This window comes from Gadus macrocephalus, chromosome 20 (genome assembly GCF_031168955.1).
Source record: "Gadus macrocephalus chromosome 20, ASM3116895v1".
NCBI lineage: Eukaryota > Metazoa > Chordata > Actinopteri > Gadiformes > Gadidae > Gadus > Gadus macrocephalus.
The window spans coordinates 15,025,813-15,051,365 of NC_082401.1; the positions used below are offsets into that span (position 1 = coordinate 15,025,813).

The window sequence follows — 25,553 nt, forward strand, 5'->3', positions numbered from 1 at the left end:
TCTTTCTTTGTGTGCATTTCTGGTTTCTAGACTTGGTGAATGCACACCAGGGGGATAGCGTGAACAGGCTTGGTCACGGCCAAGCGGCAGAGGAGCTACAGGGATATCGCATAAAGTTGAAGAAAGAACCGTTCAACCATGTTTATTGCATTACATATTTATGGGTAATACGAGGGATGGGGGACGTCAACAGATGGATATGATCGGCTTGACCGTGACTGTTTCCCACAAATCTGTGAGAAGAAATACATATAAAAGCATCCAATAGGGAAAAACTCACTCACTCTTCTCTGTTTCAGTTGCTTCAGACCACTTGGCCAATGGGTCACATTGAACGACCGGTGTTAAAATCAGTGACGTTGTTCAGATCTTTCTGGAAGCTCTCAGATGAGGACATGGCAGAGCTATTGTCTCTCGTTCACCTGCTATGTTGATACACATCCCGTCACTCCACACTTACTTGCCTTCTCGTTTGGCACTTACCGTAGTTTGTTTTAATCATGAGTTGCTTGGTAGATTTGGTGAACTGTTCTAATGAACAGTGGCCGTGACCCACTGTTCTAATGAACAGTGGATTCAGAACTTCTGGGGGTGTTAGGAATTGACTTTACACTTTGAATGCACCTCTAATATGCTTTTCTTTTACTAAGGTCATCGAGCTTCTTCTGACTGATGCTCATTGATGAAATGTGTAGTTCAGCTACCGTGTAGGATCGCTTTTAGTCATGGGTGTGTGATGGCAGGAAACAGTGTAATTGAGCATATCAATGTGGCAATGATGACTACGAATGACTAGTGTACATTAGGAGATTATGCCCTGTCCTTATGTTTGAATGTTTCCGCACTCGACACCGTTTGAGTCACGTCTAATGTGCTAAGTATGTAAATCAAGAATTAATCCGTCCTTTCTTCATTCATTTGATTCTGTCAACAACGGTCATAATTTGGACGATACTGTGCCTTGATAGTCTAGACATGATTCACTTGGCGGCTGGCACTTCACAGGGTCATGGTAACTGATGTTTTTCCTGTTCTTCCTCCTCCTCCTTTTGCAGAACTCCATGAACCTTCCTCCAGACAAGGCTCGGTTACTACGGCAATACGACAACGAGAAGAAGTGGGAACTGATCTGCGACCAGGTGGGTTCCGTCTGCAGAACCATAACACACTTGGCGTCATCTCCGCTGTTATGCGCTCGTTCAAGATGTGGAAGGCCCTCTCTGCGCTATCCCTGAGCCGATAAAGAATTTGAAAACAATTCAAACTAGCCCTTTGAAAACAATACATAAACAAACCCGGGTTTCAGTTCCGCAAATCTCCGGATCCCCTTCGCAAAAGAGCGGGCCGTCCGAGCGTTTCCGAGCGGGCCGTCCGACGGATGTTTAAGCTGTTTCCTCGTGTCAACATCCCACTCGACATCCCCGTGTAAGAAACCAGTGTTGCGACGGCAGTGGAGCGATTAAGCTGCCCAGTCTGGGAGCGTACTTCTCCAGCGCGGCCTGTGTCTCGACGGACCGAAGCCCACAGAGAGGAGCGTCTCCACCCCACCGGGACCGGGCCTGCTGGGCCCTCTGATCCTCTCGTCCCCGCTCCATTACCCCCTCTTACATCCAGCGGGGGGGGGGGCTACGCTGGGCCCGCGGGCTCGCTGGTCAAGTGGGTTAAGTGGCGCTGCGGGAGGCGGAGGGGGTGGTGGTGGTGGTGGTGGTGGTGGTGGTGGTGGTGGTGTGGGGAGGGAGGAAGGGAGGCACGCATCAGATCGCTTATTGTGGAGGAAATGCTGAGTTGACTGCACGGTAGTATGGGAAGTGAAGGTCTCTCTGCGGGAACGTGAGGGGGGAATACGCCAGAGTGCTCAGCTCAGCCTCTCCCCAGCCCACACCCACCCACCTCACCCACACCCACCCGGGCCCGTGGGTTTTCTGCTGCCCCTGAGCGATGATGAGAGGGGTGGAGGGAGGAAGGTGGAATGAGGGAGGTTGGGCGAGAATGGGGGTACGCAGAGGCAGAGGAGGAAGATGTGGAAAGAGAGGGGGAAAGTGGGAGGTGAAGAAATGAAGGGAGATAAAGAGAGAGGGATAAGCAGAGCGAGAGGGAGAGGGCGCGGGCCAAGCTGCCATTCTCGGCTCAATTAAATCAAGGTTGAGGACTTTTCCGTTTTGACACTGACTTTTGCATTCAATTCAATTTGAGACTTTTTAACTATTTTTAATTGCGTTAAAACTTTCTTATAATGCGCATCTTTTGAATTTTGTATTAAATGCTTTTAATGTTTCATGCAAAGCACTTTGAACTGCGTTGTTGCTGAGATGTGCTATTTCCATAGCTTCATCTCTTATTTATTCTTTCTTGTTTTTCCTACAAGAAGTACACAAATCTCGTCGAACAAGCAACATATTTTCCATGCCATATCTTTAGCAAATCCCCTTTGACCCCTTTTGAACTGAAAACATGCTGGGGTGAACAAAAATATATGCAAAAACGCAAATTGTTTGTTTCTGAAGAGCTTCAGGAACAAACAATGAGATTTTTTTCTGCGGACCCGCTGCACACAGGAGGGGATGAGAGTCGCTGGCCCTAACACACGAGTCATGAGGACGAGTGAACTCTTCACACGCTGATTTTAACAGCTCAGGTCCCTTGGGAGCCAATCAAAATCCATTTCTGTCTCTCTGAAGGACCTTGTCTGACTGCTTGGTGGTTTTGTGAGGATATTTGTGAATTGTGTGTGTAGTCTTATATTTGTTCATATCAACGACAGCCTCGTATTTATTTGATCCTAAACAGGGAGAAATATTCCGGTTGTTGCTCAATTAGCCTAGTGAGTAGTGAGAGATAGATTTATATAGTTTACAAATTACAATAACTCAAACTTTCTTGCTCTGGTATCGGTCTGTGTTTTGGCTCCAGCATCCATCACTGGAAAGCTCTGAATACAAACAACATTCTTACTACTTCTGTTTTTCATCTTTTCTGTTTCTGCACCCCTTTTCGGTTGTCCCTGCACGTCTCACGTTGCTGTACGTTCGATGAGAAAAGAGCAGTGGGAGTGAATTAGGTCTTAAGTCATCTCACTCTGACCTCCCTTCTCTTCACCCCCCCGGGAAGTTGCGAAAGTCTGCTTATCCAAGCATGATTCCAATTGATCCAGAAGATATTCCATACATTCCTTATTCCTAAGCCTCTGCCCAGTATGGGAAAATATTTGCGTACATTGAATCCATGTTGGAACCCCCAGGCTAGTTTCTTAGTGTTCGGTCCAAAGTATAGTTTATAGGAACAGATTTATTCATATTTTCTCATAAATCAAATGTACTTTACATTCCCTCCGAGCTCATGTGGTCCAATATGTTCCCTCATCCTCTCATATGGTTCGACACACGAGAGACATAAGCACACGTTTAAGAGAAACTGGTGAAATTCATTAAGTCCTCGCTGACCATACATGCAACCAAACGTGTTGGTGATGGGAGGAGTATCTGTTTCCTGATAAGATGTCCTATTTCCTGTTATTGTGACAAACTCTGGCTGCATGGACAGGCATCGGAAAATCCTGCAAACAGGGTATCCCAAAATAAACATGACTATGACTGTAGCAACAGTTTGAGTCGAGCAGTGAAACGTGAATCAGTTTGCTGTTCAGACTATTAGGACAACTCACTCGTCTCTGTCCCTAAACGTGAACACAGCATCCCGGCTAGCAGCACAGGACAACTATCCATTCAATATGCAAACACAACAGGCTTCTGTATAAAGCTGGTATTTCCCATCACTGGTGATGCAGCAAATCTTGTTACGGAGTGACGTCACTGACCAGAACCCGCCGTTTACTCATTCGCTGGGTTTTGTTCTCTGTGAGGATTCCGAGCTGTCGCTAATCCCTTGTACATGTAGCCTATCCGGGACACAAAGATGGAGGATTTGAGGTAGACTAAAGGTGACCCGTTTGTTCAAGGAAGACATGCCCTGCCTGTTGGCTAAGCTTTTGAGACACACACACACACACACACACACACACACACACACACACACACACACACACACACACACACACACACACACACACACACACACACACACACACACACACACACACTTCCCCAAGGGCCGTTGATCTAACCAGTCAATGGAGACGTAACTGAACCCTCATAATCTCTTCAGTTTTTCACAATGTCATCATTGCACGTTGCTTCTTCGCTTTGTGGCTCAAGGCTAACACCATGTGACGATATCATTTAGCATTGTGCTAGCGTCCTTCGCCTTGGCTCAGAGTTCATTATACGTAGCGCGCCATGGTTACCGTGGACAAAAGGCCGGCCACCGTAAACAAAAGGGCGGCCACGTCCACACAACAGGCCCAGTGTGGCAGGATGATGCTGCCGCTTGCGCTAACATATCATCAGGCGGTTGCATTGATTGGATGATCCAGAATGACTATTATTTGCTCAAGGCTCAACGTTTTTAGCCTGGTGCAGCCTTTTTGCGACGCCAGCTTGTGTGAGAGAGGGCACTCGAGAAGGGCCAGTGCATCCACCACAGCCGCCCCCGTATGGGGCGCTGGAGTCCGGGTGGCGCCCGACAACGCACGCGGTTGTGACTGAAAACTGTTGTGGGATGCGACCAGTGTCTTGGCACGGGCCTCTGCCAACTAAATGACGCATAACAGAACTGGTTGATGGCATTGGGCACTCTTATATGTTACTATTTATTGTGATGTATGAGGGTGAAATTGTCTATTTCGTCAGGTTGTTGGTCTGCCAGGCGAGAGATTGTGGGTTCAGTCGCTATTGTGCTGCTACCCAGACCATTGAGCAAATTGTCCTAACCGCTACCTGATGCCTAATGATCGGCCATTCATCAGCCCTCATTTAGCATTCATTAAAGTCGCTTCAGAGCCAAGCGTCTCCTAAATGAGTATTGATATATATGCAGGGAAAGTTTTCCGTTCAACTGTTGTTCTCCTCTCGTACTAATCGTACTTTTGCTTTCGCTTCTAGGAACGGTTCCAAGTCAAAAACCCTCCTCACACATACATCCAGAAGCTCCGGAGTTATCTGGACCCGGCTGTGACCCGGAAGGTAAGTCTTCTCCCCGGACCCCGTCCTCTTCCTTTCCCACTGACCTCTGACCCCCCTACCCCCCCCCCAGGCCGGGACATCCCCACAGCCGAGCGGTGATGGCTGGTCCCGGGTTGTCCCAGAGATAACCAGGCCAGCCTTAGTTGTGATAATACCGGAGCATGCAGGGAAGACACCACAGATCTGTGTCCCAACTCGCATCACGGTTTCCTGACGCCAAGCATCTGTCCTATCAAAGTGTCCTTGAGTAGGCATCTCTGTCAACCCCCCCCTGTGCACTCGCTCCTTTGAGGGGGCTAACTGAAAAGATGGCTCAGTAAAGTACAGCTTTTGAAAACCAGGCTACAGGGATTTGATTGTAACTCTGTGTGACGGACGACTTCGTGGCTTTTATCTTGAATGATCCTCCTCTGAACTTGAAGTGTTGTTCCACAGTGGAGCTGAAGGCTCACTGTCGCTGGCCGTAACGAGGCTGCCAGCCGGGGCCCAGAGTCACAGCTCGCCGTGGATGATGGACTATGCATGACATCATCCACTACCAGCTGAGGTTAGAAGGAGCAGCCAGCTCCTGCCCCTCCCCCCCCCCACCCTGACTCCCTGGAGGGGGGAGTAAAGAGGGACTGTGGAGAGAGGGGGGGAGATTCACTGCCTTTTGCCAAAACTATGAAGTGCCTGCTGGCTGCGTCGTAAAGGAACCCAGCAGCCCGGAGATAGACACATCTCTGATATGATGAGCGCATCCTGCAACGGTCTCCTCCGCCAGAATCTCTGGGTGACGTCATTCTGCTGACTGAGGTCGAGGTTTCAAAAGTCACTTCAAGGGCTGTAACTCCTGGCAACCGACGACGGCAGATGAAGGATATATGACACAGGCATGCTTATGTTTACACAAGGGGAGTTAAATTAATGACAGAGCAGTTTGAAGTTGACACAAAGGGGTGGATGACAGTTTTGGCTTCAGGATATTCCAACCGAATATCCTGAAGATGAAACTGTCATGTCGTTGTCTCTGGAGGCCGTATGAAGTCAGGTTGATCTGGTTGAATATTTTGACTTGAATGAATTGTTTGGTGACGAAGTGGAAAAGCAACCATGAGTTTCATGGGAAATTATGACCCGTCACCCAAATGGTGTTCCTTTCCACACATGTGTCTAAGAAAGAGAATTATAATCAAGATCAAGGTCTAGGTCCCTGCCGGCCCTGTATCTACTACTAGTAGACGACCCTTCTCTGTACAGAGAAAGTCTGGTTAAAAAAAACAAAAAACGCTAGCCTTTATTTGTCTTTCGGCGCTCGGTCATTCTCCCCCCCGAGACGTGTGGGAGTTGTGGTTCAGGACAACATCTCCCCGACGGTCTGAGAGGGCCCTGTGTGACCTCCGCCCCACGGGTTAACCTCTGAAGCCTCCGTGTCACGCTCCGGCGGGAGTCATGTGTTCCAGCGAGCGCTGGATAGCGCGAGGCGGGCGGCGGGAGCGCAACATTCGGAGGTGAAGAGGGAGAGAGCCAGCGAGAGGGAGGGAGGGAGGGAGGTGGGGGAGACGAGATACGAAGAAGAGAAGACGGGACATGGGGAAAAAGAGAGATGGAGATGCACGGAGAGCCAACAATAAACATCATGTAGATGGGGGGGGGGGGGGGGGGGGGAACGAGAGTTATGTTTGGCTTTTCTCTCTCTCCCCGTTTTTCCCCCCGCATTCCTGATCCAACCCCCTTTTCTTCAGACTCAAACAATTGCCACTTTGTGCCTCCGTGAGGGTCCTGGAGGCCGCTGCCTCGTCTCCCCATAGGCCGCGGTGCATTCCTCTGGGCGCCTCCCAACCAATCAGCAGCCTGGGGAGGAGGAGCCCCGATACAGCCAAGTCCCCAAGAATGTATCAGCCATTGATTTGTTTCCAGGATGACCCCGCCCCCCTCTGCAGACTGTCTCTCCGCCCACCTCCTTCTCCTTCTCCTCCTCCTCACCCATAACCCTGTCTCTCTGTTATTCACTTTGAATAGTTTTTGTTTCGTCCCTTTCTTACTTACCGTCTTTTCATACACCACTTATTTACTAGTTATTTTTTTCTCCCTCTTCTTCTTCTTCCTCTTCTCTATCTGTCTCTCTTCCTCCCTCTCTCTCTTCCTCCCTCTCTCCCTCCCTCCCTCCTCCCTCCTTCCTGCCCTCTGTCCCTCCGTCCTGCAGCTGGTAGCACTTAGTGTGGAGTGTTGAGTAAAGGGGAGGGAGGGAGGGAGGGAGGGAGGAGAGAGGCCAACTCTGGGAGGCTGCGCAGCACCCCTCAAGTTCTCTCACTCTCAATTTCACGCAGACACAAAAAGGGCTCCTCCCCTAATAAAAACAAAAAAAAAACATCTCTACGTGTGCACACACACACACACACGCACGCACACGCACACGCACACACCGAGCCCATAAGGGAAGGAGGGAACGAAAAGGAGAAATATATTTAGTAGGGAGAGGGTGGGAAGTGATCTGCTCTGGGTGGATGTTAATAAGAGGTTAACTCCGCTCCCTCCCGGCAGACATCATGGAAAGAGTCCGCACCCCCCAACTTTAGCTCCATTCTTCCTCCTCCTCTACTTTCCTCATCGTCCTCTCTCCACAACTCCTCTGCTATATCCCACCTCTCTGCCTCTTTTCCTCATCCTCTCTGCCTCTCCTCTATTCTCTTCCGCCTCCTCTTCCTTCTCCCTCTCTCTCCCTCCTCCTTCTCCACTCCTCCTCTCTTCTATTCCTCCTCATCCTCTCTGCCTCTCCTCTTCTCCCCCGCCTCTCTCCCCTCCTCCTCTCCTCTCTTCCTCCTTTCCCCTCTCCTCTCCACTCTTCCTCCTCTCCCCCTCTCCACTCCTCCTCTCCTCTCTTCCTCCTCTCCCCCTCTCAAGTCTTCCTCCCCCTCTCCCCTCCTCCTCTTCCTCTCCTCTCTTCCTCCCCCTCTCCTCTCCTCCCTCTCCTCACTCCCCTCCTCCTCTACTCTCTTCCTCCTCCCCATCTCCACTCTTCCTCCCTCTCCAGCCTCCTCTCCTCTCTTCCTCCTCTCTTCCTCCTCTCCTCCCTGTCCTCTCTCCCCTCCTCCTCTCTTCCTCCTCTCTTCCTCCCCCTCTCCTCCACTCCCTCTCCTCTCTCTTCCTCCCCCTCTCCTCTCCTCCCTCTCCTCTCTCCAGCCTCCTCTCCTCTCTTCCTCCTCCCCCCTCTCCTCTCCTCCTTCTCCTCTCTCTCTCCCCCTCTCTTCCTCCTCTCTCCCCTCCTCCTCTCCTCTCTCTTCCTCCTCCCCCCTCCTCCCTCTCCTCTCCCCCTTCCTCCTCTCCTCTCTTCCTCCTCCTCTCTCCCCTCCTCCTCTCCCCTCCTCTCTCTCCTCTCTTCCTCCTCCTCTCCCCCCTCCTCCTCTCCCCTCCTCTCTCTCCTCTCTTCCTCCTCCTCTCCCCCCTCCTCCTCTCCCCTCCTCTCTCTCCTCTCTCCCCTCCTCCTCTCCCCTCCTCCTCTCCTCTCTTCCTCCTCTCTCCCCTCCTCCTCTCCCCTCCTCCTCTCTCCCCTCCTCCTCTCCCCTCCTCTCTCTCCTCTCTTCCTCCTCCTCTCCCCCCTCCTCCTCTCCTCTCTTCCTCCTCTCTCCCTCCTCCCCCCTCTCCTCTCCTCCCAGTCTGTGAGAATGGTTCCAGCCCTGATTCGTCAGGGAGGTTGTGGTCTCTAGTGGGCTGTGTGTTCAACACGACCCTAAACACACACATGTCATTGGCTCGTTTTCTCATGGCTGCTCGAGTTGCAGCAGCTTTGTGTTTTTCATTTTGGCTCGCCTTATTTGTCTGCCTTTTATTTATTTTTCCCCCGATGATGAAAGCATTGAGAAAAGTCTGAAAATGTGTTTTGACTTTTTGTTGTTTCGGTTGCAACGACCTCAGACACTTGTTGCTCACATGTGCCTAACACGTTGTTTATGTGTGTTTACTGTGTGTGTGTGTGTGTGTGTGTGTGTGTGTTAACTGTGCGCATGCGATTACTGTGCTTTAATATCAGACGTGTATGAGCAAGTGCTGACGATAAAACGTCAAACACGTCAAAGTGTCCCTTTTCACGTCAACCTATATTTATCCATAAAATGTTTCAAGCATTTAAAATAGACGGACGATATAGAAACACCTGGACTGCTTTTGAGCTAGTTTAGGGGGAGTACCAATAACATTATGAAAGGGTCAGGGGTCATGCTTATTCTCTCTGACCTCACCACAGACACCGAGTGGCCTGTTCTTATTGCTTTGGCCTTTGCTACGCTACCGCTGAGATTCAGCCCTTCTCCTGATGAAATATTTACTCGTGTTTTCTCCCTAGAAATTCAGACGAAGGGTCCAGGAGTCCACCCAAGTCCTCAGAGAACTGGAAATTTCATTACGGACCAATCACATAGGGTGAGTCATTGTGGTGTGTGTTTGTGTGTGTGGTTGATGTATATTTAGACACACATTTGCGTGTGAGTCAAAGTTGCGTTGTGAAATGCAATCGTGACGTTTTACAGCAGCAGAGGATTCGGGGGAAAAAGTCGGACATTCCAGACGCCGAGAGACACAGATGTATACACTAACCCTCCCCCCTCGACCCCCCCCCCCCCCCCCCCCCAGACTCAACTCCCCCTCCTCCCCCGTCTGAATGTTGTACCGGGAGACATGTGGTGCTCGCACAGATGAATGTATTGATTGTGTTGGAGCCGCACCGAGACAGGAAGAGGAACAAGCAGAGCCATCTTGTCCTCGTTCTGATATCCCAGTCTCACTCCTTCAACGTCACAACATCTGCATGCGGACGCAGCTGTTCCACATTCCTCTTGTTTTTACATTCTTGGTGTTTTACATTCTTGTTGTGGAAAGCATCACCGGAGAGGCCTTTTGCCCCCGGTCCTTCCGATAGGCCTTCTCCCACGGCTTAAGGGGATTGATTTAGTGCCTCGCTGTCGTCTTCAGGCACGGATCGATACATCAATGGGTGTCCGCCATCGTTAGCCTCACTGGAGGTCTCCCTCATGGTTTATTTCAAGTGATTAGGACCCTGATGGTAGTAGATGGTGATTCATGGGTGTGCATTAGCATTAGTGATTAGGCCCGGTGCATTCTGGGATCTGTAGCCGGTCTGTAGTCTGTAAGTGAGGAATAGGGCTGGAGGTTTGATGGATCACTGGTGGTAAAAGGGTGTGGAGAAAGGGGAGGGGGGGGGATCTGGATATCGTCTGTCGGTGGGAGGACACAGACTGCTAACCCTATCAGGGACGAGATACACATCCACCAAAACAGCCCCCCGCCGCAGCCTGCCACGCCAACGGACTCTGAGAGGCACGGACACTATCTCCGCTCCGATCACTCCTCCTCCTTCCAACTATCTCTTCATCTCTCCGGCTCTTTGTCTCTCCCATGCTCACACACACCCTGTTTTTTTTGTGTTCTCGACACACAAGCCTGATCCAAGCACACATTGTCTGCAGGATCTGGCCAAAGTCAAACTCAAAGGGTGTGTGTTAGTCAGGATGAGGCCGGTTTATAAACACAAACCTGGGCCCGGCCCCGTGTTTCGAGTGACTCCATTTTAGCGATAACAAACTAGATGACCTCATTAACCCATTGGCGCCGGATGCTGCGTAGCGCAGCATGGCCCCTCCTGCCGGTTGCTGCGTAGCGCAACATAGCCTTTCCTGCCGGTTGCTGCGTAGCGCAGCATTTTGTACACGTGCTGTTTTCATGACGAATGCAGCATATAACTCACTCTGGTTGGTTAAAAATACACATGGGGTGGGTCTTAAGGCTTTGGTAAAGATCAGGAGACCACCAAAACGAACTTTGGTTGGCTGAAAATCACGTCAATCAATCATATAGCCACGCGATATTCTATGTTTGTTTTTAGCGACGCGTCTAGCTGGCGACCGAGAAGTAGCAATGAACATGGAGGATTTTGATAGCGATGGCAGTGATATTGTCATAGAATTCAAGGGATTTGAGTATGAGAATGAGGACGAGAATGATTTTGTGCCGGTTGATCCACTGGATCGGGCACAGAAGTGGGAATTTTTGGACACCGAAGGAGAGGAGGAGGATGACTTTCGGGGATTCCAGGTGGACTGGAGAACCGGCAATTACCAGCCTCGGAAAACAAAGACATTCTCTCGCACACCGGGGTTGAAACAACCGATCCCCTTGGATGCTAGCCCACTCGATGTGTTTTCCAGGATCTTTACCGATCAGCTGTGGGACACGTTATTGACCGAAACGAATCGGTACGCGCAACAGGTACGAGCTCAGACCCCCACGACCTCAAGTGGACCCCGGTCCCGAAAACAGAAATTAAAACATTCCTCGGGCTGTGTCTTTGCTTTGGAATTTTAAAGCAAACTACTGATTACTGGAGGCAAACTAAGTGGCTCTACCAAACAAATGTCAAGGGACCGTTTCGACATGATCTGGAGGTAAATATTTATGTTTTCTTTTCTTGTGCTCTCTTCCGAGTTCCATTCTCTTCTCTTAGAAAACGGAATGGCCAGTAATGATAGTGGTGCTATAGCAATTACTAATGGTGATGATGGTTGATATTGAATAAATACAATGATGTTAGTTATAAATACAATAATGGAATAATGAATAAATAGTAATACAATTATGAATATAAATACTATAAATAACATAATACAAATAATCACAATGATGGAAATAAATGTCAGGCTCAAATTCTTTGTCATATATGCATTTTCAGATATCTCCATCTAGAAGATAACTTGGACCCTGCCTTGGATAAATCCGATAAGCTGTGGAAGATCCAGCGGTTCATGGACCTCCTCTTGCATCAGTTCCAGGCCCTCTATGAGGTCAATGGGTTTGTGAGCGTGGATGAGTCCATGGTAAAATACAAGGGACGCCTTGCCTTCCGGCAGTACCTCCCCATGAAGCCGGTGAAGTGGGGGATAAAGGTGTGGGTCATGGCAGAGAGCAATACAGGCTACGTAAACAATTTTCAAGTTTACACAGGGGCCATTGCAGGCAAGACCGAGACAGGCCTGGCTTACCGGATTGTGTCAGACCTGGCTAAACCGTATTTTGGGTCAAACTTGTGTGTTTACATGGACAACTTTTACACCAGCGTGAAGTTGTTGCTGGATCTGCAGGTCAGGGGTGTGCCTTTACAATGCTTTGGTTAAAATGTTATTTGTTGTATTTTATATCATCGATTTATACTGTTTTTTCTTCTTAATCTTGTTTTGAGAATGTTTTTAAAATGTTGCTGTTATGGTTGTGCTCAGGGAGCATGTTTTAATAAAACCTGTAGTTCTTACCTTTAAAATGCTTTTTATTTCATGTTTCTAGGTGCTCCAGAGGCTTAGATATTAAGGTTTATGTAGACGTTGACAATTCTTACTATTTTCTCAGAAAAACCTCAGGAAATGAGGTTCTTTTTCCTAGAATAGCATAGGATTTTAGCAGGCGTTTTTAGCAGGCGTTTTAGGCATAAATGGGTTAAAGCAGCCCATCTCCATGAGATAATGATCATTATTAGTCCGGTGGGAGGGGGGGCTTGCGACATGGGTGGTGGTCAGACAATGGATAACCACATCTCTTTTCTTTCTCCCTCGAAGGCGAAGAAGAGCAAAGCCCATTACTCAGCCATAATAGATGGCCTGTTCTGTCTGTTACTGTTGCTGCTGGTCTCTTCCCCCCCCCCCCCAGGGCTCCCAGTCTAGTTCACTGCTGGGCCCATCGACATCACTCTCCCAGCATGTGGTCAATGGAAGAAGGGGCGTGTGTGTGGGGGGAGGGGGGGGGGGTGGCTGGTTAGTGTGCATCCTTGTGTAATGATTACTTTTTAGCTCCTCAAGGCCACGCCCTTTGACCCCCCACCCTGACCGCTGTAACACACGACCCACCCCGCCCCTCTGCACCCCAGCTTGTAGGCACTCGGGGCCCTAACCCCTGCCTCCAGGCAATCTCTCCGCAGGGCCTGCCCCCATAAAGAGCCCCCCCAGCATATGTCCCCTTCATGACCCTTGGCATGCAGTGCCACTTTGAGACCCCCCCACCCCAACTGTGCATCGTTGTGTCTTAACACTCTGCTATCGTCTCTTAACGACATAGCAATCAGCCTGTTAAAGGCACCATTGGCTAGTGTAATGGATTAAAGACGTTCTGCTAATTACCCCCCCCCCCCCCTCACTGCTCATGAATACAGGCTGACCACCGCAGGGGGTGGGCCGCCATCTGAGTGACTCTGCCCCCGTCCCCCGTCCCCCCGTCATATGTCCAGGCCAATTATGAAAGCGGGGATCGGCCGAGCAGCCTGTCTGTAGGGTCAGCGGGGGACACACACAAACAGACGCACGCAATCAGAATCAAACCGATGAGATGCACGACGAAAGGACACCACGGAATGGGCGAAACCATTAGTCGTGCGTCTTGTATATTTGAGTTTCCTCTTTTGTGAACACAAGAAAGAAGTGAAATGTCATTGTCTTGCTGACGTGACATTCCTCCGCCTGGCACTCCTGGGTGCATTTGCCAGCTTGTGTTGTTCTTTGAGTCGTCCTGCAGTGTGTGTGTGTGATGTGTTTGAAGGCTCAGCAACTGGTTGTTACCTCCGGTCTCTTGTCGGCAGCAGGAATGACATCAGGGGAATAATAGGGAAGAGCATATGCAGTCATGCTAGAGCAAGCCTTCCATCATGTTGTCGTGTGTTGAGATGTACCGATTACGCCTCCATTGAACGCTTTCGTTCATAACTGATCCTTTGTTTGTGTGTTTGTGTGCGTGCGTGTGCGTCACACAATTGACGTCTCTAAATGCAATAATTGTTGAGAAAAAGGAAATCCTCATTTATTTTGGTTACCATCTGTTGTTTTCGAAGAGAGCTGTTTCCTCAGGTTCAGAAAATCTTAAATATACAATAAAGTAAATTCTTGTTCACAATACAATCACTTCCTACACTGCAACACAAGTCATCAATATGTAAATGTCTCTCAAACATTAGAACTAGTCTGAACCCGCCAGCTCCAACCGGTTCAAACCGCTTTGTGGGTTCTCTCCACAGGTGGGTCCGAGAGTTCCTGAATGAGGAGAACAAAGGCCTGGATGTGCTGGTGGAGTATCTGTCCTTCGCCCAGTACGCCGTCACGTAAGTCCCAGTCCCCCCCCCCACCCCCCCCCCCCACCCTACACACACCACCCGCGCCACCCCACCCCTCCCCAGGGCCACTCCGCCCTCCACACCACCTCGGACATCCAGACACTCGCTCACGACGTGCAACAATGCTTCCTTTTTCCTGCACTGGCGCTGCTGCTGCTGACACACACACACACACACACACACACACACACACACACACACACACACACACACACACACACACACACACACACACACACACACACACACACACACACACACACACACACACACACACACAGCAGCGAGACAGCCCGCATGTCGGGGAGCCCTGAGTCACCGGGGGCCCCTGGCCCGGCATCAGGCCCCATGTGCCACCCCGCTACAGACCGCTATTCATACCAGCCAGGGTGCGATCATCACAATACAACCTCCTCCATTCAAGGCCAAACAGCCACGCCAGTAAAAAATAAGTTTAATTCATGCCCTGTTCTGCTGGACAGTATGTTATTATGGTCTGGCCCCTGCAGACGAGGGTTAGAGTGGTATAGGGTTGCTTCAGCAGCCGTACGAGTCCCTTGGCGGCTTCCGTCAGATCCAAACAAGGCCTGTTTGTGGAGGGTCTGATTATAATAAGGTGTGCTCACATTTTATGACGTTATTTTTTTAATGCCATCGAAACAACTTATTCTTAATATAGAGACTCGGCCAATAGAGACTAAGTCCCGCTGGAACCGACCCATTTATTGTCAACTCAGACCTGTTTTAATATCTGTTGAGTTGACATTCTTACACAATGAATGTTTGCATTTTTTTTAATGAATGCATGCATTCCCAGCGTCTGGTCCACCCCCGTTGACCCATCTACCTCCTCCGCCTGATCCGTCTCTAGAAGAAAACTGCTGTTTGTTTCCCTTGCATTTTAAGATGTACCTTATCCCCCCCAAAACAAAGCATCCATCACTGCTGTTGAGTGAATCAATCATGGGTGCGCCTTTGGGGTCGTTGTAGGCTGTATCACGGCGTGTGACAGCCTTCTTAGTCACTGATGTATGCCGACAGTGACACGACCGACACAAAAATGTACTCCATCACGGGCTTATCGCGGTTCTGCAGGTTTGATGGCGACTGCGCGGAGAACAACTTGGAGAACTCGGTGGACAAGTCCAAGCCCTGGAGTCGCTCCATAGAGGACTTCCACGGCGGGGGGACCCTACCCTCCAACGGCTCCGGGATCAGCCGCGCTGGGAGGCAGTCCACGCTACGGTAAGCCACACTGGACACAAATAGAACTAGGCAGGCTAAATCGATGTATATCCAGAAGTCCTGCAAACTAATGTAACCAGACGCACTGTTAACTAAATGAACTACACACTGTGCGGAAATGACTTGGACACACTGTAAACGACGTAACTCGACACACTGTAAATCTAACATAAATAACTATCTAGACACATTGTACAAAAAAGTGTAACTAGTAGGGATGAAACGGTTGTAAAAAAAAAAAAAAGCAAAAAATGCAAGCGGTTCGGTTCACTGGTCACAGTTGGGGGGGCTAGCAGGCACGGTCCGTCTCACTAGTGACTGTGAAGCGTATATAATGTACAATAACATAACTAGACACATTGTAACCAATATATCTACTAGAACCAGTGTTAAATATGGAGGCGCACTGTACTCTTACATAACTTAACACACTGTAAACAAAGACATGGAGACCCAAATGAACAAAGATATACCTCTTTTACACTAATGCATCTCGACATGGCAACACACAACGCCAAACGCACATTAATCACCACACACGGTCAACATTGTTCAGTCTCTCTGAGATCCACAGCCCTTAACAGTCCATAGACTTGTTTTGTAGTATTTCTACACTATTTGGTTCAGTAGGGAACAGAATTACAGCGCGACTATTTTGAGCAGTCACACGTTTCATGTGATCTCTGAAAGCCCCTTAATGTGGTCATGAGGCATGGTCAACTTTAAAGGGCTCAGGGCACATTTCTAGCTCTGGAAAGTAAACCAAATACATGTTTTGATGGATTAGTTGACTCTGAGCGCAATAATCGAATGTTTTATCCATTCGTAATGGATAATCGTTCAGTTGTTGATGCATTTAGAAATGACAATGTCTCTCTCAAGTGCAATGCGTGCACGCACACACGCACACAGGCCACGCACACAGGAAGTTGGTGGGACCACCAGTCAAGCTTTGGGGGTAAAGTCAAAGAAACCGTGACAAAGAATGTGATTTAGAAAGAAGGCCCAGAAGATGGTGGAGTTAAGTTCTCACCTTTTAACATGACTTATTATCCTCATGTTTCTACTGTTTAATGTCATTTCTGCTGGGTGTTTAAAATGAATGGTGTCAACACGACTGAGCCTGAACACAAGACTTTTCCATTTAGTTTACCTCTTCACCTCTTTAGGCTCCAAACAGAGGTTGTTTCTTCTTGAGACATTTTTAACTTCCTTTAAAGACTAACCCGGTTTGTGGCAGTAATAAGTGCAGTGCAGAATATCTGACAGAATGTGTGCACACACAGACTACAGACTACATACAGGAGTTAAAGTGCATCTTCAGGAACTCTAGCTCCACATCTAACTTCACATGGGTGCTTCTGACTGTGTGTTTCTGTTTTGTCGCCATGCTTCTGTTCTGTCTTTATGGTTCTATTGTCTTTATTGTTCTGTTCTGTCTTCATGGTTCTGTTCCGTGTGTCTCCATAGTCTTCCGATGTTCTGTCTACCGTTCTTCAACAGCAGGCAGGTTTCTGGCTCACTGTGGGCCGTCAACAGCTTTCACTCCATGTCCTGATCACTCACTCACGCACCCGCACAAACACACACAGACACACTTGTATCTATGCACACATGCACCAACACATTCTCTGCACACATGTCTATCCACACCTCCGCTGATGCAAAAACAGATGAAGTCATAAACAACACCCAGAGAGACACCCACACACACGCACACGCAGACACACACACACGCACACGCACACTCTCGCACACGCCTGTCGACACTTTAGCCGAAACACAAACACATTACCAAGGGGCATAAACAGATCCGACCCTCCGGTTCAGACACACTCAGCCACAAACACTCTCGCATACTCACCCCGCCCCCCCAACCAAACCCTCCCCGCCTGCTAGCTACTTTGCGGCCCCGTGCCAGCACTGCCCGTTTTATTGGACCTGCTCTTTGTGTTGGCTAGTGAGTTCTGCTCTGCCAGCCTCCCTTCTGTGCTTCTAGGCATTCTCCCCCCCCCCCCCCACCCCAGCCCTTAGACTAAAAGGCTTCTCCTCTCCCCCCTCAGAACCTCAAACCTTTGCCGTGCGCTGGCGTTCTGCTTGTGTGGCTCCCTGAACGCCAGCGCGTGCAGCTTCTAGTCTAGTTCTCGCTAACGGCGGCCCGTAAAAAATAGCTGATCCAGGTGCTTAAATACCTCCGCGAGTTCTGGACGCATCAGCCAAAAACGCGCCGCTGTTTCACGACTCTGGCGTGCCGAGGTCTGCTTTAACCGCTTCCTGTTTCCGTTGTGAGCAGACGCCCCATTCCGACTCGCTAATTGGAACAATATCATCTCCTCGGACGGTCACACAAAGTATAAAGACGCGCTGTTGAATATTAACTCCCAACGCAACCCAGCCATTGTTTTGCTGTCGAACCCCCCAGTAAAGTGTCAGTTAAATATTTGAATTGCAAATGAAGTTGGCTTTTATGTTTTCTCTTCCTCTGTGACGCCTCCCTCGAAGGACGGGGAGCACCACTAAGTGCCCAAAGTGCTCGGACAAACGACGGTATGCCTAAGTGCCAAGTGTACGGTCCCCTTAGATATTCCTAGATTGTGTTTGCCCGCACCTGTAGTCTATAGTTCTAGTGTGAGTCAGTGTGTGTTTTATGCTGTTGTGTGCGTCTCATTGTAAAGGTACTGTACTTACCATAGTTTTACAAGAACGGGTTGGAACCGGTCAGTGTGTGTTTTCTAAGGTTGTGTCGCTGTCTCACTGTAAAGGTACTGTGTTTAACATTGTTTTACGAGAACGGGGGTGGAACCGGGGGTGAGAGGGTCACGACATGCAGGCAACAGCTGAACCTCGTGCTGTTGGGATGGATAATAGTGGTACTCTATCGTTTGGTGTACCTATCCCACCCACATGTGATAGGTTTAGCTCCACAAAACGGCCTCTTTCTTCGGTCACCTGCTGGGACTGCGCTCTATTTCTGTCCCCAGCGGTCTCAGGAAGTGACACGTTTGAACTTGTGTATGTGTTTTTTCGCATCAGGCGAGAACCAGAATCTTCTGAACAAAGCACAGAGCGTTGTTTGACCCGGAGGCATGACGGCAAACACAAGATTCGATTACAAGATCCAGAATCCGTTTGTAGCAATTATTATTTAATATACAGTCCCGAAACTCTGTACTCAGTCAGTAAGAACATCTGGATGCTCATTCATTACCACCACGACTGGTTCACACCGGGCCAATCTGTTGGTTTATATTATGCTACCAACAGGTTGGTAGTAACACACACACACACACACACACACACACACACACACACACACACACACACACACACACACACACACACACACACACACACACACACACACAGAGACACACACACACAGAGAGACACACACACAGAGACACACACACAGAGAGACACACACACACACAGAGACACACACACACACAGAGACACACACACAGAGAGACACACACGCAGAGACACACACACACACCGTGACCCAAGTCAGAGGCACGGGGCGACACGGATGATGAATCAGTTTTTCTATTTCAGTTCGGTTTATTTTATTTCCCAGAAGCCCGTCTGGTGATGGGAGCACCATGTGACCATGCTCTCAGAATAGCTCTGTCTTCAACACCCTGATCTGCTCCTCCACTCCGTGGCCTCAGACCACCGCCGCCGCCCCTGCTCTCATGCTTTTATTGTGAAAGCCTCGCAGGAAGTAGAAGAAGAAGAAGAAGTAGAAGAAGAGCCCCCCCCCCTACCTCCCTTTGGGTCTTGAGTGAACAAAGCCGCCCCCAGATCACGGGCCCTGCATGCTAATGAGGCTGCTCCATTGTACCGGTCGTTAAGTTCTATCATCACAAAGTATCGTCGGGTTTAAAACAATAGACATGGGAGGGGGGGGATGGCGCGCTGCTTATATGGCCTTTTGTGTGTGTGAACGCGACGCAGCCTACTGGTTTAATGGCGCCTTTGTGGCGGGCGTGCGGGTGGCCCGTTGACAGACCACATCTGTCGTCCTGGTGGTGTCTCTTCACTCCGTCTACGAGCTCATGTTTTGATTTATTGTACCTGTGACTTCTCAAACCCTTTTATGTGAGTTCTATATCCAGGTTGTCCCCGTTGTCATTCACACATTACTCATTATTTTTTATTATTATTCATAAATAATTTAATATTCTGATTACCATTCACACGTTTTCTCCGGCGTGTTGCAGTTCGAACACTCTCCCCAGCCGGCGGACCCTGAAGAACTCGCGGCTGGTGTGCCGGAAGGACGATGTCCACGTGTGCATCATGTGCCTACGAGCCATCATGAACTACCAGGTGAGCCCCCCCCCCCCCCCCTCCTCCTCCCAAGCCCTGCTGGGCCCCTCATTAATACATGCAAGCTACTTGGGGCCCGCATCCAATTAGTTCCGCGTCTCGTTTACTGTGACACCTCATTGTTCCGGCTCCTGGTGTGTGTGTGTGTGTGTGATGTAAATTGAGGTCTTTCATTTTTGAGATTTTGTTATTTATCACTTTCTCCCTCTCCCTATCTCTCTCCCATTCTGTTTGCTTTTTTTCCATCTCTCTCTCTCTCTCTCTCTCTCTCTCTCTCTCTCTCTCTCTCTCTCTCTCTCTCTCTCTCTCTCTCTCTCTCTCTCTCTCTCTCTCTTCCCCCCCCCCCCCCCTCCCTCCATGTGTTTTCCATGCATCCAGTACGGCTTCAACATGGTCATGTCGCACGCACACGCTGTGAATGAAATTGCTCTGAGTCTCAACAATAAGAACCCCAGGTAAGCCCCTTCTACCCCCCCAACCCACCCCAACTTATCCCTCTGGGTAGGCCGTTGGAAAACTGCTGCTGGGGGTCAGCCAGCCTCTCACTGGTCACACACATGCACACACACACACACACACACACACATGCACACAGTAGCAGCAGCAGCAGCCTTTTGATGTGAAGCCTGGGTGCACCTGCTCCCTCAGACTCCCTGGTCCAGAGTAGCGGGTGGAGTAGGGTTTAGTTTTTTTTTTCAGTTTCTGGCCCAGAATGCAATGGGGCCCAGGGCGACCGGGAAGGTCAGAGCTCTGGCACGTGGCGCGTCGCTGACGCCAGCTGCCGCACGGAGACGTCGGCCAGCAGACGGAACGCAACGCGCTGCCCTCCCTCTGAAGCGCCCTTTGGCTTTAAGTTGGCGGGAGTGTGTTTGTGTGAGTGGGTGTTTTTGTGAGTGTGTGTGTGGGTTTGTGTTTTTTTTTTTGTGTGTGTGTTTGTGTGAGTGGGTTCGTTCTTTTGTGTGTGTGTGTGTGTGTGTGTGTGTGTGTGTGTAGGGTTTTCCCCTCTGGGTCAGTTTTTTTTTTTCCCCCAAGCACTTCTGAAGGCTCACTGCACATGTCACCTTTCATGTGTGACAGCACACACACAAACACACATGCGCTGCTGCACACATGCACTACTGCACACATACACACACACGCGGGCTACACGTGCACTACTGCACACACAAGCATAACGGAACACACACAATCACACGCATATATTCGCAAACGGCCATTGACATTTTTCACACTAGCCCACTCTGTTTGCCAGAGGATTACAATCAACAATAATGTTTACAGGCGTGTTTAACCCCTTGGATTACAAAACAAATAACAGCTGATTTGCATCAACCTCCCATTTAAAAAATCTCTGGCCGTGGCAGCCTCATTGTTTGGGCCTGGCAGATGAATACTTTATTTCAAGTATTTCTGCGTTTAGTTTCTATGCTGGTGTTTTCACACCTCACAACCATGCCTATAGTGAGAGTGAATGGTTTCATCTGCCACTGTGTCCTCCATCTTGTCTTCTCACTGTGTTGTGGTCATGTTATCCTCTCTCTCCCCCCCCCCCCCCAGGACCAAAGCTCTGGTGCTGGAGCTGCTGGCGGCCGTGTGTCTCGTCCGGGGGGGCCACGAAATCATCCTCTCCGCCTTCGACAACTTTCAAGAGGTACGGGCCACAGAGGCCGGGGGAGGGAGCGTGTGTGTGTGAGTGTGAGTGTGAGCGTCTGTGTGTAGGTGTGTGTGTGTGTGTGTGTGTGTGTGTGGGAGGGGGGGGGGGGGGAGAGACATAGAGAGAGAGAGTGTGTGTGAGAGAGGGTCATGGGGAGGGGGGGGGGAGGTATTTCAATCATCTTAATTTTCAAAAGGTGACTCATGACCGAGGAATGCAGCCAGGCATACTCTCTGATCTGCCGCTCTCTCATTCCACGCACACACACACACACACACACGCACCCGCACACAAACACAGTGTTGGAGATACCCCCTCGGCTCTGACCAAATACCTGTTGGAATAACTGCCTAAAAAATGTGTGTGTTTCTTTGTGCTGTGAGGGACCGCTTGGGTGACCTCCTCTTTTGACAGCCACTCCGCACTGGCCCTTTTTTTGTAGCACAGAGCTCCATCCTGGTCGATAGGCTACTAATGCAATGATGTCCGACCGCTGAATGATTCGTTAGCTCCTCCTGGGTCACATTGGCGTTGGCGTTAGAGCAGAACTTTTTGTTTCCTTTGGATCCATTTTGTTTTCCCACTCTTCTCCCCCTGTGTCTTTGTGGTCGTCTCTCTCTGCATGTTTTGTGACTTTTGACACCTGCGTGTGTGTGTGTGTGTGTGTGTGTGTGTGTGTGTGTGTGTGTGTGTGTGTGTGTGTGTGTGTGTGTGTGTGTGTGTGTGTGTGTGTGTGTGTGTGTGTGTGTGTGTGTGTGTGTGTGTGTGTGTGTGTCCTGACCTGTGTGCAGCACAGGTCGCTGGATACATATCCTTTGTCTCTCTCCCCCTTTCCTGTCCCCGGGTTTCTTTCGTCTCCCCTTGCTCCTCACCACTGCCTCCCAGCGCTCTCTGACACACATAAGTCTCTTGTCTCTCGCTCATGTTCTCCCTCTCTTTCTCTCTCTCTCCCCCCCCCTTTTTCTCCTCTCTTTGACTCTTTTTCACTTTTGTTAACTTTTTCTGCATCACAGCCACACTCCCTCCCCTCTCCCTCCTCCCCTTCTCATTTATTTAGGTCTCTCCTCTCCCTCTCCCTCTCCCTCTCCCTCTCCCTCTCCCTCTCTCTCTCTCCCTCTCCCTACTAGTTATGGTAATTACAGACAGAAGGAAGAAAATGGGTCACGATTCTTTCAAAGCGAGTGGTGTCGAGGGAGGGAGGGAGGGAGGGAGGATGGGGTGGAAGGCGGGAGGAGGGGGTTGCGGGAGGAGGGGGGGAGGGAGGGAGAGAAAGAAGGAGAGAGTCAGGAGACCTTGGTGTTGAGAGAGAGCGGACGTTTACGGTGGAATTACTCAATCTTCCCATCGCCGCGTACTTTGTTATCTACGCTGTTCGGACCCCAGGGTACGCGCGTGTATGCCCCTTTATCTGTATAATCTTTAAGTATAAATTAAAAAGTACAGTGAGGCCGATGCCCCTAAGCGTACTACCCAAAATGCACCAAATATGTGGTATTGGTTGTGTATCCTGTACGGTTGGCGAATTTCTTTTCGTAGGGTAAGTCTGGGGTTCTCGCCTCTGATTGGTTAGAAGGGCTCTCCTCCGATTGGTGATGGTTAGGGTAAGGGTTAACCTCTAACCCTAACCCTAAACTCCCGCAAACACCTAGGACTAATGAAAACATGATCTAAAGGAGAGCACTTCTAACCAATCAGAGGCGAGAATCCCAGACTTATCCTACGAAAAAAAAAAACTGGTGAACGGTGGATGTCAGGAAGTGAGGTCGTCAACGGTGTTCTATTTCATTAAACAATATACGTGCACTCGAGAGACGGGTGTGTGCATCCACACTAGAGACTAACTGGCCGGGGCACTCGGGTGTGATTACAGTGGGGAGGCACTGAGTGCACGGCAAGAGTGGACCATAAAACGGGCACTAGTGCTGCATGTTGGGGAGGCAGGTCACTCCACTAATGAATTACAGGTAAATCGCACAGAGAGAGTGAAGTGGCCAGCCCAAAAGTTACTGGGTTCGATCCCCGTGTCCACAGTGTACCTGTGGTAGGCTGCCCCCTGACCCCTACCTGGTCCTTCATGACATGCATCTCTTCATCTACAAGTATAGCATTATGAACCCTTTGTTTGTTCTTTCCCCTCAGGTGTGTGTGGAGGAGCAGCGCTTCGAGAAGCTAATGGAGCACTTCAGGAACGAAGACAACAACATTGACTTCATGGTAGGGTGAACAGTGCGCCTCTCTTCCCTAACCCTAACCCTCTATCAGGACAGCAGCCTTGCCCCGGTGCAGCCTATATCAGCCTGGAACTGAGGCTGCATGACAGAGCCTATATCAGCCTGGAACGGAGGCTGCATGACAGAGCCTATATCAGCCTGGAACGGAGGCTGCATGACAGAGCCTATATCAGCCTGGAACGGAGGCTGCATGACGGAGCCTATATCAGCCTGGAACTGAGGCTGCATGACAGAGCCTATATCAGCCTGGAGCTCTGTGACAGAGCCTATATCAGCCTGGAACTGAGGCTGCATGACAGAGCCTATATCAGCCTGGAACTGAGGCTGCATGACAGAGCCTATATCAGCCTGGAGCTCTGTGACAGAGCCTATATCAGCCTGGAGCTCTGTGACAGAGCCTATATCAGCCTGGAGCTCTGTGACGGAGCCTATATCAGCCCAAGACTGATCCAGGCTCATTCCGCCTTGGCTCCGTGCTGAATCAATCTCAGAGCTCATTGTTGCTAATTAGCCTGGCGGAGACGACTGACAGACTCTGCGATTGTGAAAAGTGGCAGTTATACGTAATCCCCCCCCATTCCCCCTCTCCCCACCCCCAAACCCTCCCTCCCGATATGCCTCTCAACTGAAGGGTGTCAGCTCTGTGTGTGTGTGAGCGTGTGTGTCTGTGTCATTGATTTAGTGGGCCAGAGGCCAACAGATGCTGTGTTTGAATAGGCCTTGTGTGCCACGAGTCACAAGTCCACTCTGAGGGGCCTTTGGTGGTCGGCCAGTCATTTGACACCAGCGCGAAAGCAAACACATTCTCCACAGCGTTCTCAGCGTCATGAGAACGCCGTGGAGTGTGTGGCCTAAGCCCCTCACACAGGAAGTTCATTATGTGCGTGATTAAGTGAGGAGGAGAATTTGACGTTCAACAGAGGAGAATCCCTTTGATCTGTTTGTGGAGTCAGCCATGGGCCCTGTTCACCTAACGGCTCACGGAGTGTGGACGCTTTCAGTTCCCCCCCCCCTCCCCCAGCTTGCTTTTAGAACCAAGATGAAGCCAAGATGGCCGCTAGGTGGCTAAGGCCCATTGGCTGCCCATCAGCTTCCCATTGGCTGCCCATTGGCTGCCCATGGCACATATGAGAGCTGAAGTACTCATTTGTATATGTGTATGCATACATGCTGCTACCAGGATCTGTCTGTACTGCATAATGCATACAGATTATATGTTAAATGCACATGTTGAGCAATAATTCGTTTTAATCAAATGTATTCATCCCTGCTGTTTATTTTGTTATGAATCTTTTCAACCGCAATTTGCGTGTCAAGTTATCCATCAGGTGTGTTCCCTCGTTCAGCCTAAGAAATCCCCCCCCCCCCCCCCCCCATTTCCGAGCTGACCTCAAGGCTGTGTACCCCCCCCTACCTCCAGGTGGCGTGTATGCAGTTCATCAACATCGTGGTCCACTCGGTGGAGGACATGAACTTCCGGGTCCACCTGCAGTACGACTTCACCAAGCTGTTTCTGGACGAGTACCTCGACGTGAGTTGGGGGAGACCGGAAGAACCTAGCGCAGAAAGAGATGATAATATACAGACTCAGGCCGAACGGGTTCTCAAAGGATGTAAGGTGTATCCACCGCGATAGCCCACTAGGTCTATCAAACAGATAGGAAGAAACGATGGAAGAACATGTGCACTAAGCTATAAACCTGCAAACAATATCAACGTCCAAGCTTTTCTGAAGAGACAGCTAAAGGTGATCTCTCTTCAGCTCCGACTCTATTTAAATGATCTGAGCTCTCTGAAGCCAGACCCAATGAGATTCCTACGTGTTTGACTCTCAGAAGACTCTCAGAATATCCATCCCAAACCTAAAAGTGTGT

The 25,553-nt window shown here is 49.8% G+C and overlaps 2 protein-coding genes and 1 long non-coding RNA gene across 5 annotated transcripts in view; 2 read left to right on the plus strand and 1 right to left on the minus strand.

The window, feature by feature from the left end:
- The window catches only part of fmnl2a (formin-like 2a), a 39,149-nt gene extending 13,677 nt beyond the window's left edge, over nucleotides 1-25,472 (plus strand). The window contains exons 2-13 of one of the 3 annotated variants that reach the window (XM_060040257.1): nucleotides 1,056-1,139; nucleotides 4,998-5,078; nucleotides 9,400-9,476; nucleotides 14,122-14,205; nucleotides 15,313-15,462; nucleotides 16,933-16,968; nucleotides 17,965-18,009; nucleotides 19,686-19,794; nucleotides 20,173-20,249; nucleotides 21,352-21,445; nucleotides 23,588-23,662; nucleotides 25,100-25,472. In XM_060040257.1, the coding sequence (XP_059896240.1) occupies nucleotides 1,056-1,139; nucleotides 4,998-5,078; nucleotides 9,400-9,476; nucleotides 14,122-14,205; nucleotides 15,313-15,462; nucleotides 16,933-16,968; nucleotides 17,965-18,009; nucleotides 19,686-19,794; nucleotides 20,173-20,249; nucleotides 21,352-21,445; nucleotides 23,588-23,662; nucleotides 25,100-25,315 (1,128 nt within the window). In that variant the 3' untranslated portion in view covers nucleotides 25,316-25,472. The remainder of the gene's footprint in view (nucleotides 1-1,055; nucleotides 1,140-4,997; nucleotides 5,079-9,399; nucleotides 9,477-14,121; nucleotides 14,206-15,312; nucleotides 15,463-16,932; nucleotides 16,969-17,964; nucleotides 18,010-19,685; nucleotides 19,795-20,172; nucleotides 20,250-21,351; nucleotides 21,446-23,587; nucleotides 23,663-25,099) is intronic. The other 2 variants (XM_060040258.1, XM_060040259.1) reach the window with 2 other exon arrangements.
- On the minus strand, nucleotides 10,962-11,385 carry LOC132448753 (uncharacterized). Its single transcript, XR_009523418.1, has 2 exons — nucleotides 11,304-11,385; nucleotides 10,962-11,093 (listed from the first exon to the last, which is right to left on the minus strand). It is a non-coding gene; the product is annotated as an uncharacterized LOC132448753 (long non-coding RNA).
- Nucleotides 11,429-12,563, plus strand: LOC132448750 (piggyBac transposable element-derived protein 4-like). The gene is made up of 2 exons (XM_060040261.1): nucleotides 11,429-11,515; nucleotides 11,800-12,563. Exons 1-2 carry the CDS (start codon nucleotides 11,484-11,486, stop codon nucleotides 12,239-12,241), a joined length of 474 nt encoding a protein of 157 aa, XP_059896244.1. The 5' UTR covers nucleotides 11,429-11,483; the 3' UTR covers nucleotides 12,242-12,563.
- Nucleotides 25,473-25,553: the final 81 nt, after the last annotated feature.